Below are 16,030 nucleotides of genomic sequence, written 5' to 3' on the forward strand. Positions count from 1 at the left end.
CCTCTCCTTCTCCAATTGTTTTCCTCCTCCAGCTCTGTTGTTTCCACAGCCAGGAAGGAGGTATCTCCTTGGCTTTTGTGCCAGGCACACCAGACCAGGCTCCCACACCCTACTTGCCTTCTGTCCTGTCCCTCACCCGCCCCTGAGCTGCTCCACATGGAAGCTGTGGGTGGGAAAAGATGGGAAAGCCACATTTGGGGGACAGCAGTGTTGCTCTGGTGTCTCTGTTTGTCACCTCTCCAGCTGTGTGAGGGGAGGAGAAGCAGCAGAGGTGTCACCATGAGCACTTTGTCCCCTGCCACGGAGGGAGCCAGCCCTGCCTGCTGGAGCCAGCCCGGTGGGAAGGCATCCAAGGGGAGCTGGAATGAGGAGAGCCAAGAAAACTGGACCGAGTGTAAGAACAGGCACTGGAGCAAAGTGCCTGTCACACTGCTGCTGCTGCTGCTGCTGTGCCTGTGTGCAGCGGTGGGAGCAGAGCCGTGCTCTGGCTCATGGGCCAACAGCAGTGCCCAGCCTGTGATTTACTTCCTGGCTGGGAGCTGTGCAAAGGAATTCAGCCCCTCTGTTAGTGTTGCCTTGCAGAGGGCTTTTGAGAATGTGCCAGAGCCAGGGCATAGGGACAACACAGTGGAGTCATCATGAAAGGGAGGCATCTTAAAATAAAGCAATAAAATATCCAGAGTTGGAAGGGAGCCAGAAGGATCATGGAGTTCAGCTCCTGGCCCTGCACAGGACATCCCAACAATCCCAGCCTGTGCCTGAGAGCATTGTGCAAATGCTCCTTGAGCTCTGTCAGGCTGGTGCTGTGTGCAGCAGGAGAACTCCTGCCTGGCGTGGATGCTGAATGATGTGAGGAAACCTCATGGAATGGATTGGGTTAGAAGGTACCTTAGAGATCATCTCATTCCATCTCTCCTTCTGCCACGGGCAGGGATACCCAGGAAACCTCTTGCTTTGAAATCTTTGCTCTTTTGAAAGGAAGCTCAGGTAGGGAGTGGCCAGGGTGACACAGGAGACAAGGAAGGTGCTGGGAAGTTGAAAAAGTCCATTGGAGGATCATGATCCTCCTGCACTTGCCTTGGGAGAAACCCCCAGGCTGAGTTCTTCTACTCGGGACAAGAGGTTTTACCTTGGAAAATTTCTGCTTTTCAACAGACGGGAAAACGGGAGACAGGAAGAGAAAAACCCTCTCAGATGTCAAAGTCTCTCTCTGCTGTTCATTATTAACAACTCTGGTAATAAATGCTTCTTAGCTATTTAACCTCATGTGTGCCTCAAAGCCTGACTCACCACCCAGAGCTTTCACTTTCACTTCCCTTTCCAGAAGCAGTGGCATGTTGGTTTCCCCTGGATTTAAGGCAGTGGGAAAAGGAGGGACAACTTCCCCCTGAGCAAGAGATGTGGCTGCTGCCCAAGTCTCTCCCAGGAGGAATCAAGAGCTCTTGGCACTGCCAACATCATCCCAGCCATTGCAGGCACGTGCCTTAGAAAGGGCTCAGGTATGAGACAGGCACCTGCCCTGCTCACAGAGAAGCCAGAGGCTTTAGAATGGGATAAAATAAGGAAATGAGCCATTTTGGACACTGTTTTACAGGCACAGGCTCTGCAGTGAAGCCTGGTTGTTGTTTATTCAACAAATTTTGGAGCCAGAATTACCACAGTAGAAACAAACAAAAACCATTAATCCAAATCTGACTGAGGGGTAGTTACAGAATGACAAAGATCAGCACAGCCTGGCCTGTGGCTGAAGCTGCTGTGCAGTCGCTGTTCAGCTCCTCCTGAGGGTGGCCAGGTCCAGGATGGAGGTGGTCAAGGGCTTCCCTGGACACTGATGCTGGGGAACCAGAGGATGGATGGCCCCATTCTGCAGAAGAGCAGCAGAACCCCCTAATTTCTGTGCAACTAAATGGTCCAAGCATTTCCCATCTGGTGATGGGGATTTCCATCCTCCATGTACTTTCTGGATACAGGGAGAAGGGATCAGTGGACTTCACTGTCAACCCTGCAATTTACTCACAGGGATTCAATTCTGGAATTTAAGAATATGACAAATTCCCATTGAAAGGACAAGGGAATATTGCAGTCCCGCCCCAGCTCTGCAGCCCTACCTGGTGTCCCTTCCCATCAGCTGGGAATGCAGGGCCGGCTCTGCCGGACAGAAAGGGAAGGATGCTGCGTGTGATCCCAACCCCTCTCCTGCCATCCAGAGGCCCCAGCCCCACAGGAATTTGGGAAATCACTGCCACTCCGTGCTGGGTGTGTCCCCAGGGATTAAGGTGTCCCATGCTTTGCAGGCAAGAGGTCCCTGAAAGCACCATGAAACTCATCTGCTGAGCCAAAGGAGATGGAGTTCATTCCCTGGGGCTGAGGCCATGAGGGTCATTCCATGGGGAATAGAGCTGGGGAACAGCACTGAGCCCAGCTGCACTGCTTGGAGCCTTGTGGATCCAGGGGGGAGGAGGAAATCCATGCTCCAATGTGCTCCCTGCAGAGCATCCCACAACAATCACCCAAGGCAATGCCCGTGCTCCCTTCTCCTGCAGGAATTCACCACCACGGGGAGGGTGATCCTGTGGATATTTATTCATCAGGTGCCTCAATGAAACCCTCAGCCTCTGTGCTGAGGTCCTTCAGCAGAGCAGTGGAAGGGATCAACAGGCTGAGGTCCCCGTGTCCCTGAGGGCTTCATGGCTCTGGTCAGCTTTTTCTTTCGGCTCCTCAAAGACCCTCTGAAGGTAGAGACGGAGGGACCCCACTGTACAGAGCCTCCAGCAGCTCCCCATGGAGCAGGGTCTCCAGCACCTCCCTGCCACAAAGTAGATGAAGGGTTTGATGCTGCTGTTGATGCAGGTGAGCAGGAAAACCACCTGGGAGGACACAGCGATGTAACCGAGCTGCTGCAGGAAATGGCAGATGCTGAGAAGGAGAGTGAAGAGCACAGTGAGGACGATAACGATGTCGCGCCTCTTGGGTTGCTGCTGCTGGGAGCCCCACTTGGTGTTAATGAAGTCAATTGTGCTGGAAATGACCACGGGTGCAACAAAGAAGAGCAGGATGAGGGTGTACACAGAGATGAGCGGCGCACGGCAGTGCTGCTGCTCGTGTGATGGGCACAGGAATGTCACTGCAGGAATGACAGCAAAGAGAGCAAAGAAGGCACAGGACTGGACACTTCCCACCACCAACCACGTGCGCTCCGGAAGGTTATAGGGGCAGCAGAGCTGGAAGAGGTTGCGCATATAAAGCACAGTTATACTGCGTATCAGCCGGAACAGCCCCCAGTAGTAGGAGACCACTGACATCCGGAAAAGAAAACTCAGGTACAGCATGGGCATAATATGAGAGCAGGACACTTCTTCCACCAGGAAGAGCAGGGCAGAGAGGACTGTGAAGAGAAGGAAGAGGAAGTCGGAGACGGCCAAATCAAAGATGCCAGAGTTACAGTTTTTCAGGTTGAGGAGGCCAATGACAGCCCCGTTCCCAGCCAGCCCACAGAGGCAGATGAGCAGTGTCACACTGTGCATGGCCACGGTGGTGACATCTGTCTCACACAGATTGTCTCCTTCAGTGGGTGAGGCAGGAGGTGGGGACATGGTGGTCACCTCCATGGATGGATGCTGGGCAGGCAGTGGGATGTGGCCCCTGGCTGTGGTCAGAGTGGATGGGCAGTCAGTGCTTGGAGAATCCAGGGATGGACCATGCAGCTTCTCAGCAGCTCCCTGCAGTGGGAAGGATTCAGTGGGGAAAAGTGAGATGTGCAGGGGAGAACAGTGATGGAAACGGTGGGGTGGGTGAGGGAGGCAGTAAGTTTGGGATGTTCAGCAGGTGATGTTAAAGGAAAGCACAGGGCAGAGGAGGGGGAAGGCACTGCAGAGAGTGACAGGAAGAGAGCAGCTGCTGGAGGAGAGGAAGGTGGGGTAGGGAGGAAGGAAACCATTCCACTGACCTGTTCCCTGTGGGGCAGCAGCAGGCAAAGAGGTCTGTGCAGATCAGCGGCGCTTCCTGGTCCCTCTTGCTCCTTTGGGATCCACGTCCTAAAGCGGCTCCTGGCAGGTCAGTGACATGAAGGAGAAAGTGCTCAGATCACCTGGAGCTCCCCATTCCCCTCCTGCAGCTCCTCTCTGTGTTCCCTGGCCTGGTTTTGCTCCCCAGCACTCGCTGGAATCACAGAGGAGTGGGAAATTGCGTCTTTGGCTACATCAGAATGTAGCTTCCTCCAAAATACTTATCTTGGGTTTTTTTGCTACAGTGGAATTGGGTTTTGTCGAATGCTCCGAAAGAAATATTTTGATGATAGTTTATTTCTTCCTTATGAGAAATATTCCTTCCCTGATGAATCTCCCATAGTGTGACTGCCTTCCTCTCCTGACAGGCTTTTACCGTTCCTAATTTCTCATCCCTGGTCACAGTGGTCACAGTCATTATGAAATAGAGTCATCATAGAATAGAACCATAAAATATCCAGAGTTGGAAGGGACCCACAAACATTACGGAGTTCAGCTACTGGCCCTGCACAGGACATCCCAACAATCCCAGCCCATGCCTGACAGCATTGTGCAAATGCTCCTTGAGCTCTGTCAGGCTGGTGCTGTGTGCAGCAGGGAAACTCCTGCCTGGGGTGGATGTTGGATGACCTGAGGAATCCTCATGGAATGGTTTGGGTTGGAAGGAGCCTTAGAGATCATCTCCTTCCATCTCTCCTTCTGCCATGGGCAAAGATACCCAGGAAAACTTTTGCATTGAAATCTTTATCCTTTGAAAGGAAGCTCAGGTAAGGAGTGGCCTGGGTGGCCCAGGAGACAAGGAAGGTGCTTGGAAGTAGAAAAAGTCCATTGGAGGATCATGATCCTCCTGCACTTGCCTTGGGAGAAACCCCTTGGCTGAATTGTTGTTCCCTGGATAAGAGGTTGCACCATGGAAAGTTCCTGATCTCCACTGGGCAGGAAAACAGGAGACAGGCAGCGAAAAACCCTCTCAGATGTCAAAGTCTGTCTCTTCTGTTAATTATAAAAAACTCGTTAGGAGTTATAAATGTGTATGAGTATTATAAATGATCCTTAGGTGTTTAAATTCAGGTGTATTGCCAGAGCCTGACTTGATCCCATGGCTTTAACTTTCACTTCCCCTTCCAGAAGCAGTGGCATGTTGGTTTCCCCTGGATTTAAGGCAGTGGGAAAAGGAGGGACAACTTCCCCCTGAGCAGGAGAGGTGGCTGCTGCCCAGGTCTCTCCCAGGAGGAATCAAGAGCTCTTGGCACTGCCAACATCATCCCAGCCATTGCAGGCACATGCCTTAGGAAGGGCTCAGGTATGAGACAGGCACCTGCCCTGCTCACAGACAAGCCAGAGGCTTTAGAATGGGATAAAATAAGGAAATGAGCCATTTTGGACACTGTTTTACAGGCACAGGCTCTGCAGTGAAGCCCGGCTGTTGTTTATTCAACAAATTCTGGGGTCAGTTGTAGCACTTGGAACAAAGCAACACATACCCCCTCATGCACCCAAAAGAGATCAGTTCATTGTAAAAATTGGCCGCTGTTTATACTTTTAATCTCAACCTGACATAATAGAAACCAAACCAAGGCCTAACAGAGGATAAAGGAAGGAGGGCACCAATTGCCTGGCTCAGCTGCAGTGCTGCTATCAACGTTGCCTACCATCCAATCAGCTTCATGCTCATACACTGTCCACATGTCCTATCATCCAATCAGCTTCCTGCTCATACACTGGCCACATCTCCTACCATCCAATCAGCTTCATGCTCATACACTGTCCACATGTCCTATCATCCAATCAGCTTCCTGCTCATGCACTGGCCACGTGTTCCTGCAGCCAATCAGGATCTCACTCCCATCTGACTCGCCCCTCACTCCTGACTGCCTCTCAGCCCTCAGCCGAGTCCCACCCGCCCGGCCTGCAGCTCTGCCTTTCCCTCAGGGCCTTCTGGTGAGCGCAGGCCTTAGCGACTTTAACAATCATAACCCCATGTCCTACAGTCAGTTGTACCACATTGGAATAAAACAACCCCAGAAATCCAAATCTGACTAAGGGGTAGTTACAAAATGACAAAGATCAGCACAGCCTGGCCTGTGGCTGAAGCTGCTGTGCAGTCGCTGTTCAGCTCCTCCTGAGGGTGGCCAGGCTCAGGATGGAGGTGGTCAAGGGCTTCCTCAGACAGTGATGCTGGGGAACCAGAGGATGGATGGCCCCATTCTGCAGAAGAGCAGCAGAACCCCTAATTTCTGTGCAATTAAATGGTCCAAGCATTTCCCATCTGGTGATGGGAATTTCTATACTCCATGTACTTTCTGGTACAGACACTGGAGTTCAGTGGAGTTCCCGGCTGGCCCTGCACTTTAATCAGAAGCATTAAATTCTGGAATTGAAGAATGTGACAAATTCGCACTGAAAGGATAAGGGAATGTTGTTGTCCCTTCCCAGTTCTGCAGCCCTTCCTGGTGTCCCTTCCCATCAGCTGGGAATGCTGGGCCAATTTTGCCGCTGTCCTGGGTTGACTATATGATGTTTATGTCCGCAGTCGTCTGTTTTGTTTATGCAGAAAAACAAGTTTTGCACCTTTAAGACTTGTTCCGAGAATGAAGTGGGGAGAGAAATAGTGCGCACTTTGTTTTCAGACACTGAATTCACTCCTCCACATTCCTTGTCCTGGACTGTATTGTCTGTGGATGGACAGACAGCAGGACAGAGCTCTCTGTTTTTACTTAGTTTTATGTAGTTGAGGCAAAGAAGCTCTCTGGACTGTGATTTTTTCCGCCCTTTTCTTTGGACCCATTTAAACCTGTTCTGGACTGAACACCCAGAAGAGCACCAGCAGCTCACACCTGTGGCCACTGGGCCGGGCCTGGGCCACAGCATTTCCAGCACCAGAGGGACTGATCAGACACTGAGTGAGCTGAGCTGTAGCTCAGGAAGGGGACTGTTCGGAGTTTGTCATCTTTTGGAGCAACAAGAGGTGTTATTGTTTAATATTGTTTCCGTTTTATTGTTTAATAAGCAGTTTTTTCCCCTTCTCTCCAAGGCGGTATTTTTCCCAAATCAGTTGGGTAGGGGCCAAATGAATCTTCTTTTCTAGAGGAACCACTCTGGGCGTTCTCTGCCAAATTTCCCCTGAAAAGGACAGCCGGACAGAAAGGGAAGGATGCTCTGTGTGATCCTGACCCCTCTCCTACCATCCAGAGGCCCCAGCCCCACAGGAATTTGGGAAATCACTGCCACTCCGTGCTGGGTGTGTCCCATGCTTTGCAGGCAAGAGCTCCCTGAAAGCACCATGAAACTCATCTGCTGAGCCAGAGGAGATGGAGTTCATTCCCTGGGGCCGAGGCCATGAGGGTCATTCCATGGGGAATAGAGCTGGGGAACAGCACTGAGCCCAGCTGCACTGCTTGGAGCCTTGTGGATCCAGGAGGGAGGAGGAAAGCCGTGCTCCAATGTGCTCCCTGCAGAGCAGCCCACAAAAGTCACCCAAGGCAATGCCCGTGCTCCCTTCTCCTGCAGGAATTCACCGCCACGGGGAGAGTGATCCTGTGGATATTTATTTCTCAGGTGATTCAATGAAACCCTCAGCCTCTGTGCTGAGGTCCTTCAGCAGAGCAGTGGGAAGGATTAGCAGGCTCAGATCCCCATGTCCCTGAGGGCTTCATGGCTCTGGTCAGCTTTTTCTTTCGGCTCCTCAAAGACCCTCTGAAGGTAGAGACGGAGGGACCCCACTGTACAGAGCCTCCAGCAGCTCCCCATGGAGCAGGGTCTCCTGCACCTCCCTGCCACAAAGTAGATGAAGGGTTTGATGCTGCTGTTGATGCAGGTGAGCAGGAAAACCACCTGGGAGGACACAGCGATGTAACCGAGCTGCTGCAGGAAATTGCAGAGGCTGAGGACGAGAGTGAAGAGCACAGTGAGGAAGATAACGATGTCGCGCCTCTTGGGTTGCTGCTGCTGGGAGCCTCGCTTGGCCTTGATGAAATCGATTGTGCTGGAAATGACCACGGGTGCCGCAAAGAGGAGCAGGATGAGGCTGAACACGGAGAGGAAAGCTGCCCGGCAGCGCTCCTGCTCATATGATGGGCACAGGAATGTTACTGTGGGAATGACAGTGAAGAGAGCAAAGAAGGCATAGGATTTGACGCTGTTTGCCACCAACCACATTCGCTCGGGAGGGTCCCAGTGGCAGCACAATTTCCATATCTTGTACATATAATGCACAGGGCTGTTGACCATCAGCCAGAACAGTGCCCAGTAGTAGGAGACTACTGACAGCTCAAAAAAAAACTGCACGTACAGCCTGGGCATGATATGAGAGCAGGACACATCCTCCACCAGGAAGAGGAGGGCAGAGAGGACTGTGAAGAGAAGGAAGAGGAAGTCGGTGACAGCGAGGTCAAAGATGCCATAGTTACGGCTTTTCAGGCTGAGGAGGCCGATGACAGCCCCGTTCCCAGCCAGCCCACAGAGGCCGATGAGCAATGTCACACTGTGTATGGCCACACTGATGATATCTGTCTCACACAGATTATCTCCTTCAGTGGGTGAATTGGCAGGAGATGGGGACACAGTGGTCACCTCCATGGATGGATGCTGGGCAGGCAGTGGGATGTGGCCCCTGGCTGTGGTCAGCGTGGATGGGCAGTCAGTGCTTGGAGAATCCAGGGATGGATCATGCAGCTCCTCAGCAGCTCCCTGCAGTGGAAAGGATTCAGTGGGGAAGAGTTGCAATGTGCAGGGGAAGAGGGAGGTAGAAATTGAGGGGAGGGAGACAGAGGTGAGAGGGTCCGTCTGGTTTCCAGGGTGTTGATAAATAAGCGAGAATAAACATTTTCACCTCCCCTGAAATTGCTTAAAGACTAACAGGGCAGAAATATAACAGGATGTAAAGCTGTGGACGCAAGTTGATAAACATGGCTTGAAGCACTCGGCATAGCGATAAGGAAGCCCACAGTATTTTGGGGCAAGTTCTGTAACAAGAAGCAAAAGCACATGGCCAAAGGAAAAGTTCACGGCAAGGTCACCTTTAATATCAGAGCACTCCGCGGATACAACTACCAGAGACCCCTCTGAATGATCCTCCAGGAGCATCAAAGGACACTCAGTAAAAAGTGGGTGCATGGAAATAAATTCTAGGAAAATGGTGCTTATGTACTAGACAAGAACAATTTTTTAATGTCTACGTATGGTTATAGTGGATTAAAACACTGTTGTAAAGTATCACAACACACACAGAAATAAGGAGAGATCCTTCTGCGTGACCTGCTGCCTAATACTTCCCTTGGTAACACCATTAGTTGGTGTCAAAAACTTTATTCTGTCTGATTTTGGTATCACACCTCATCCGTCCAATCCTGATGGTTTCTCATCCCATCCCATCCCATCCCATCCCATCCCATCCCATCCCATCCCATCCCATCCCATCCCATCCCATCCCGATGGTTTCCCAGTCAGAGGTCACTCCCTGGCTGCACGTGTGGCCTGTTGGGCTCTGCTGCTGTCCAGTGGGAGATTTGGCATTGGTGGCACCCAGAGCCCTCCTGCCCCCTCCAGCCCCTGTCTGCCTGATGCCTTGGGGTGGCTCCCAGGAACAGAGGCCAGACAAGGGGAAGAGAATAAAAGCAGGCATTTCTGAAAGGCCTTCAGAAGGTTCACCTTGGGCAGTCAAAGACTCTCAGAGGGGCTACACCCAAAATGGACAATGGTCACGAGTTTTTCAGACAGATATAAGTTTGGTCCATTAACAAACCAGGGCTTAATCCTCCAATTACAGCTTCAGGTAATGAAGTCATTTACCCCCAGTTTGCGTTCCATCAATTCACTTTTCTCTATACTTTTCCAGCCTCACTCAGCAGAGTGTCCTTGAATTCAGGCCTAGAGGGATTGTTTTATTTGACCAAAAGGTGAAGACAGTTAACTAGCACTTTATATGGAGTTTAGAGTTATGCACTAATGCAGTACAGGATTTGAAAAATAGAAAGGCCAAAATCCTAAGGCATCATGCCCCCCTCTGACATCCTCTAGAAATTCCCCCCAGGCTGCCTTCCCCTCCAGACATCCCCGCTCCTCTCCTGCCCCACACGGGACCCCCAGCAGTGCTTCCACTCCTCCAGGCAATTCCATGCTTCTCTGCCCCAATGAATGACAGTGGAGCCATCCCTCTACTGCCTCTTGTTTCTGTCCAAAGGAGTTTGGGGGGCTGGACCCCAGGGATGAAGCTGGGAGAGGCAAATCCAAGAGAAGCACTGCCCCAAAGCCTTACGGGGCAGCCTGGGGTGAGCAGCCCCTGGGCAGGGACTGGAGCCTCAGGCACGGGGCTGGGAGGGATGGGAAGGACGGGAATGGGTGGGCTGCATGGGGAGTGGGATGGGAGGTTGGTGTGGGAGGTGTGGGACATGAAGGAGCTGGTGGGAAGGTGTGGTGGGGAGGTGTGGGATGTGGTGGGGCTGGAGAGAAGATGTGGGATGTGGTGGGGCTGGTGACCACAGCAAAGCCACAGGGAGGCAGGTGATGCCCCGTGGAGCCCGTGGTGACAAACACAGGTGTCACCCTGCTCTTGGAAGGGAGTGGCTGTGGTGAGGACCATGACCTCCTCCTCTCCTTGCTGCCTGCAGAGGGAGCAGCTGAAGGCCGTGGAGAGGAAGAATTTCTGAAGGCAGAGCGACCTTTGCACCTGGCTCACAAAATTAAAAATTAAAGATCTCTGGGGAGATCTCTGCTGTGACACTCACAGAGCACTCGGGGTGGGCAATGCTGAGCCCCTGGGCCATCGTGTCCATGCCGGCTGTGCCAGCCCAGCTCTGGTCACTGGGGATTATGACTGCTACAGGGAACACAAGCCATGGCTGTGTCCCCTCAGACACCAAGACGTTTAAGTCTAACAGCAAAAGCGTGTTGGACTAGTAACAATTTTGAGTCAAAATTGTGAACATATTGGAAATATATTTGCCATAGACAGGTTCAAATAAACAACACTTTTCAGGCATTTTTATGCACTATCATATCCAAGATTACTTATAAATACTCCCAAAAGTGCTTCTAATTTCTTACATCATGGTATAGGTGTATTGTTTCTTTTAATTACTACCAGAATATGCCATCTATCTTAATTGAATGGATAATATGGTTTTTTTTCCCAGTAAACAATGTTTTATTAAATTTGATGTCTTGGTTAGATAATTCCCACTGATTAAGTTTTCTGAGGTTTACAAGCTTAGGAAATGGCTCTTTTATTGCCATTACAATTTATCTCTTGCAATTTTTTAATCACATCTTTTGGTATGTATAGGCCTCTGAATTCCTAATTCTCTCAAGATATCATTCTTATTCTATGACATCCAATTATTTCTAGTTATATCATAACCATTAAAAATACTTTATTGTTTTTTTTTTCTCCATCTATTCAGTAAGTTCTCTAAGGGCTATAGGTTGATAGAGTTTTCTACTGACACTCAGCCAACACAGATCTAAATCAAAACCAGCTAAAAAACCACAGGCAAGTATGCCTTGACTAATTAAACATAGTTCATTATGAAATTTCTAAACAATCACAACATTCCTGTGGCTAACTACCTCTCGGTCCCCTCCCTCCAGCCATATTCTCAGCTCGCAGCAGGAGCCAGAGGAAGCTGGGAGGCGCTGGCAGAGGGGGCAAAGGCAGCTCAGGGTTTACGGTGCTGTTTATTGATATCAGACCTCAGTGGGAGGCAAGAACCAGGTGCCAGCATGCCAGGGGGAATTCTGGGATCAGAGCTGTGTTGGTAAGGATGCGTTTGGGGAACAGTGCTCTAGGACATGTGAAGGAGGATCAAAGCTCCAACCATCCTCCAGTGTGCTCAGTGTAGAGCATGCATCCCACATGGCCCTTAGCAAATGCCTCTGCTTCCTTTTCCTGCAGGAATATAGAGCAGGAGGGTGACACTATGGATATTTACTAATCTGGTGGCTCAAGGAAAACCTCAGACACTGCCCCATGCTCCTGCATGGGGGCAGTTGAAGGGCTCAACAGGCTCAGACCCCCGTGTCCCTGGTGGCATCATTACTGGGGGCAGTGCTTTCTTCTGGCTCCTCAAAGACCTCCTGCAGGCACTCCCTGAGGGACTCCATGGAGCAGCGCCTCCAGCACTTTGTTACTGAGATGTAGATGAAGGGGTTGATGCTGCTGTGCATGCAGGCAAAGAGGAGAAGAAGCCGGGGGAACACAGCGGTGTAGCCGAGCTGCTGCAGGAAATTCCAGAGACTGAGGGGGAGAGTGAGGAGCACAGCGAGGAAGACAATGATGTCAAGATTCTTGGATCGCTGCTGCTGGGAGCTTCCCTTGAAATGAATGAACAGGATTCTGCTGGAAATGACCATGGATGGAGCAAAGACGAGGAAGTTGAGGATGTACAGGGAGATGAGAGCCCCCCAGCAGAGCTTGTGTTCCTGTGACTCGCACAGGGAAGTCACTGCAGAAATGGCAGCAATGACAGTGATGGAAAGGGCCCAGAGCCCGGCACTCACTACCACCCATGACAGGTCCTGGGGAAGGTGGCAGAAGAGCCCACGTGGGCAGAGCACGGACCTGCACCTCTCGATGCTGATGGCTGTCAGCCGGTACAGCCCGACGCTGTAGAACATCCGGAAGAGGAGGAAAAGGAAGCGAATGTATGCTGGGGACATGATGGCAGAGCAGGAGAAATCCTCCAGCAGGAAAAGCAGAGCGGAGGGGACCATGAAGTTGAGGAAGAGGAAGTTGATGATGGCCGGGTCAAGGTTGTAGGCAGTGATGGGTTTCATGGTGTCCCTCTGAATGCGGAACCCGAGGACCCAGATGACAGCCCCGTTCCCAGCCAGCCCACAGAGGCAGATGAGCAGTGTCACACTGTGTATGGCCACATCGCTGGCATCTGTCTCACATAGATCGTGTCTATCAGTGGGTGAATTGGCAGGGGGGGACACTGTGGTCACCTCCATGGATGGATGCTGGGCAGGCAGTGGGATGTGGCTCCTGGCTGTGGTCAGAGTGGATGGGCAGTCAGTGCTTGGAGAATTCAGGGATGGACCATGCGGCTCCTCAGCAGCTCACTGCAGTGGGAAGGATTCAGTGGGGAGGAGTAAGATGTGCAGGGGAGGAGGGTGGTGGAAATTGTGGGACGGGAGACAGAGGTGGGAGGGTTGGGCTGTTTGGCAGGAGGCTGATAAATAGCATAGAGAATAAACATACTCAGTTCTTCCGAAGTTGTTCAAAAGCAAAGGGTCCAAATTTTAAAAGCATGTTTTATAGATAGATAATGATTGGCTCTCACAGTTAAGGGATGAATAGTGCGTGAATATTAAGAGACGCTTCATTGATGTAAAATTATGCTATTATAGTCAGTTTAGATGTTTCCTGTTGTCTCCATAGTCCCCTTTTACCCCCTCTGTATTGCTGCCGTCAGACAGCCTGAGTCATCTAGGACAGGTACAAAGAAGGGGTGTACAAAGTTTGTTGCTGGGGGTGGAGATGCAGCATGACAACACCTGGCCCTCCAGTCAAGGTGCAAGAAAGCAGGCTCCACCAATACACACAAAGAAGAGTTGGCAGACAGACTTTGGGAGGGGCCAGGTTTAGCTGATGCAACCCCCGGGGCTATCAAAGGAGAAGCATCCATCTTGCAGGTGAGCCCGCCACGTGGTAGGCAGCCATGAGGGAAGCTCCCCGGCCTGCTTCTCCTTATTTACTCCTTTTGCTGTATTTTTTGTTCAGGTTTAATAAACCTTTAAAAATTTTAAAAAGTGGGTGGTTGTTTCTCACAGGATGTAAAGGCTGGCACACAGGAGGATAAACGTGGCTGGAACCAGTGCAGAAACAGATAAGGAGGCCTGCAGTGGTTTGTGGCAAGTTCTGGAACAAGAGGCAAGAGTGCATGGCCAGAGGAAAAGTTCAAGGCAAGGCCACCTTTAATATGGCAGCATTCATTGAATATGACCACCAGAGAGACCCCTCTTTATAAATCTCCAGGATCATAAAATGAGTTCTGGGAGGAGGGTGAATGCATGGAAATGAGTTCTAGGAAAATGGTGTTTATTAGAAAAGAAAACTTTTCAATGCCTACATATAGTTATAATCGATTAATACCCTGTTGTAAAGTCTCACCATACACACAATACAAGAGGACATCCATCTGTGTCCTGTGCAGGTAAAGAATTCCTGCTTCCTCATGCTTTGCATTGTGTTAGAAAGTTTGTTCTGGCCCTTTTCAGTACTAGGATAGAGACGGGATGCAGAGGAAAAGAGAGGGCTTGGGGAGGGCACTGCGGTCACTGGGAGAGGGTGGCAGGAAGAGAGCAGCTGCAGCAGGAGAGGAAGGTGGGGTAGGGAGGAAGGAAACGATTCCACTGACCTGTTCCCTGTGGGGCAGCAGCAGGCAAAGGGGTCTGTGCAGATCAGCGGTGCTTCCTGGTCCCTCTTGCTCCTTTGGGATCCAAGTCCTAAAGCGGCTCCTGGCAGGTCAGTGACATGAAGGAGAAAGTGCCCAGATCACCAGGAGCTCCCCATTCCCATCCTGCTGGCTCTCTCTGTCCCCTGTCCTGCCCTTGTTTCGCAAGGCTCACCGGGAGAGTCAGAAATTAAATCTTTGGCTACGTCAGAATTTCACTTCCTGGGAGTTATTTGTCTTGAACATTTTTCCTGCCAGAGAGGAAGTAGCTCGACATGCAGATTTCTTTGAATGGCTTCTCATTTCCTCGTGATTAAAAACACTCTTCCAAATGGGACATTCTCCAAACGCTTTCCCTCTCTCAGCAGGTTTCTACCATTCCTCCTTTATCTACCCTGAGGGGTCATTGTCCCTCCAGCAGCAGAGAGCTGCTGGTGCTGCTGGTGGCGCTGGAATGCTGGCAGTGCTGGAAGTGCTCACAGCACTGTGCAAGCATCTGGGTGCCTCTCAGAAACAACACCCCTTCTGGGAAGAGCTCTGGGATCATTGCCAAAACATTCCCTGGCTCCAAGAAAGAAAACTGAGCTGGGAATTCCATTTCTGCCATTGCAATGCAGGCTCACATAGCCCAAGGGAAGGACAGCACTCAGTTGCTTGCAGCCAGGTCATCAGCACATAGAGCCCACCCTAATTACTGCCAGTCTCCTTGATGATGCAATTAAAGCTATTACAGACCAGATTTTGGGGTTTTGTGATCCCCTTTCCAGCCCTTCATTAGGGATCATCCTCCTCCCCCTCAGACGTGGGAGATCTTGTGTTTGTTTTTACCTGACCCCAGCCCTCAGGTCAACCTGTGGCAGGGCCTCACCATCCACACAGGGAAGGATTTCTTCCCAATATCCAATCTGACCCCACCCTCTGGCAGTGGGAAACCATTGCCCCTTGTCCTGTCACTCCATGCCCACGTCCAAAGTCCTTCTGCACCTCTCCTGGAGCCCCTTTAGCTCCTGGATCATTAAGTGTTTGACCTAGAAAGGATTGGGCTGGTGGGAGATGTGAGATTCCATAGCTGAGGACACAAACACGGGGTCAGCGGGGAAGAGAGGGCACAGTTCTGGTCCTGGGGCCAGCAGTTTGCAGGAGGAATATCCCAGATCCCTGAGGCACATGTCAGCCTGGGTAGGAATCATCTCACCTCAGCTTTCTAGGCATTCCTTGGAATTCATTGTAGGCTGCTGCCTCCCGACGGCGTGCAGATGATGACTCAGAGGAAACCTGCAACTTTCTAAGGATTAAGGCCAAGACAGCAGTATGGATTTGCCTCTTCTCAGAAGAAATGACATTGCTGAAATCCTAAATCATCCTTCTGCTGTGTGACTGTTCTCCAGCTCATGCACAGAATTTATTATTGCATGAATCCTCTTGGAAACCGTGTAGTGAAGGTTGAGTGCCAAGTTGTTACACAGAAGTGGTAAAACTAGATTCGAACCAGAAATGAAAGTTTAACAGGACATTTGTATTGCAGGGTCCTAAGGACCCTCCCCAGGAAAAAGAGGGGGGACAAGTTGAGGCTTGACCATTCCAGGGAACCTCCTGAACATCCCACCCCAGGGACAGCAGCTGGAGTGTGGG

The 16,030-nt window shown here is 51.0% G+C and overlaps 3 protein-coding genes across 4 annotated transcripts; all 3 read right to left on the reverse strand.

Moving 5' to 3' along the window:
- Window positions 1–1,586: 1,586 nt before the first annotated feature.
- LOC135303739 (mas-related G-protein coupled receptor member H-like) lies at window positions 1,587–5,621 on the reverse strand. Of its 2 annotated transcripts, none has more exons than XM_064425854.1 (2): window positions 5,489–5,621; window positions 1,587–4,997 (listed from the first exon to the last, which is right to left on the reverse strand). In XM_064425854.1, exon 2 carries the CDS (start codon window positions 3,606–3,608, stop codon window positions 2,652–2,654), a length of 957 nt encoding a protein of 318 aa, XP_064281924.1. In that variant the 5' UTR covers window positions 3,609–4,997; window positions 5,489–5,621; the 3' UTR covers window positions 1,587–2,651. The 2 variants fall into 2 exon arrangements, with proteins under 2 accessions (XP_064281924.1, XP_064281923.1); XM_064425853.1 differs by lacking the exon at window positions 5,489–5,621 and having other exon boundaries at window positions 1,587–3,719; window positions 3,947–5,249.
- Window positions 5,622–6,975: 1,354 nt separating this feature from the next.
- Window positions 6,976–9,357, reverse strand: LOC135303740 (mas-related G-protein coupled receptor member B4-like). The gene has a single exon (XM_064425855.1). It carries the CDS (start codon window positions 8,580–8,582, stop codon window positions 7,632–7,634), a length of 951 nt encoding a protein of 316 aa, XP_064281925.1. The 5' UTR covers window positions 8,583–9,357; the 3' UTR covers window positions 6,976–7,631.
- A 73-nt stretch (window positions 9,358–9,430) lies between these two features.
- Window positions 9,431–14,992, reverse strand: LOC135303741 (mas-related G-protein coupled receptor member H-like). The gene has a single exon (XM_064425856.1). It carries the CDS (start codon window positions 12,951–12,953, stop codon window positions 12,009–12,011), a length of 945 nt encoding a protein of 314 aa, XP_064281926.1. The 5' UTR covers window positions 12,954–14,992; the 3' UTR covers window positions 9,431–12,008.
- Between the last annotated feature and the right edge of the window lie 1,038 nt (window positions 14,993–16,030).

The sequence above is a fragment of the Passer domesticus genome, chromosome 6 (genome assembly GCF_036417665.1).
Source record: "Passer domesticus isolate bPasDom1 chromosome 6, bPasDom1.hap1, whole genome shotgun sequence".
Lineage (NCBI taxonomy): Eukaryota > Metazoa > Chordata > Aves > Passeriformes > Passeridae > Passer > Passer domesticus.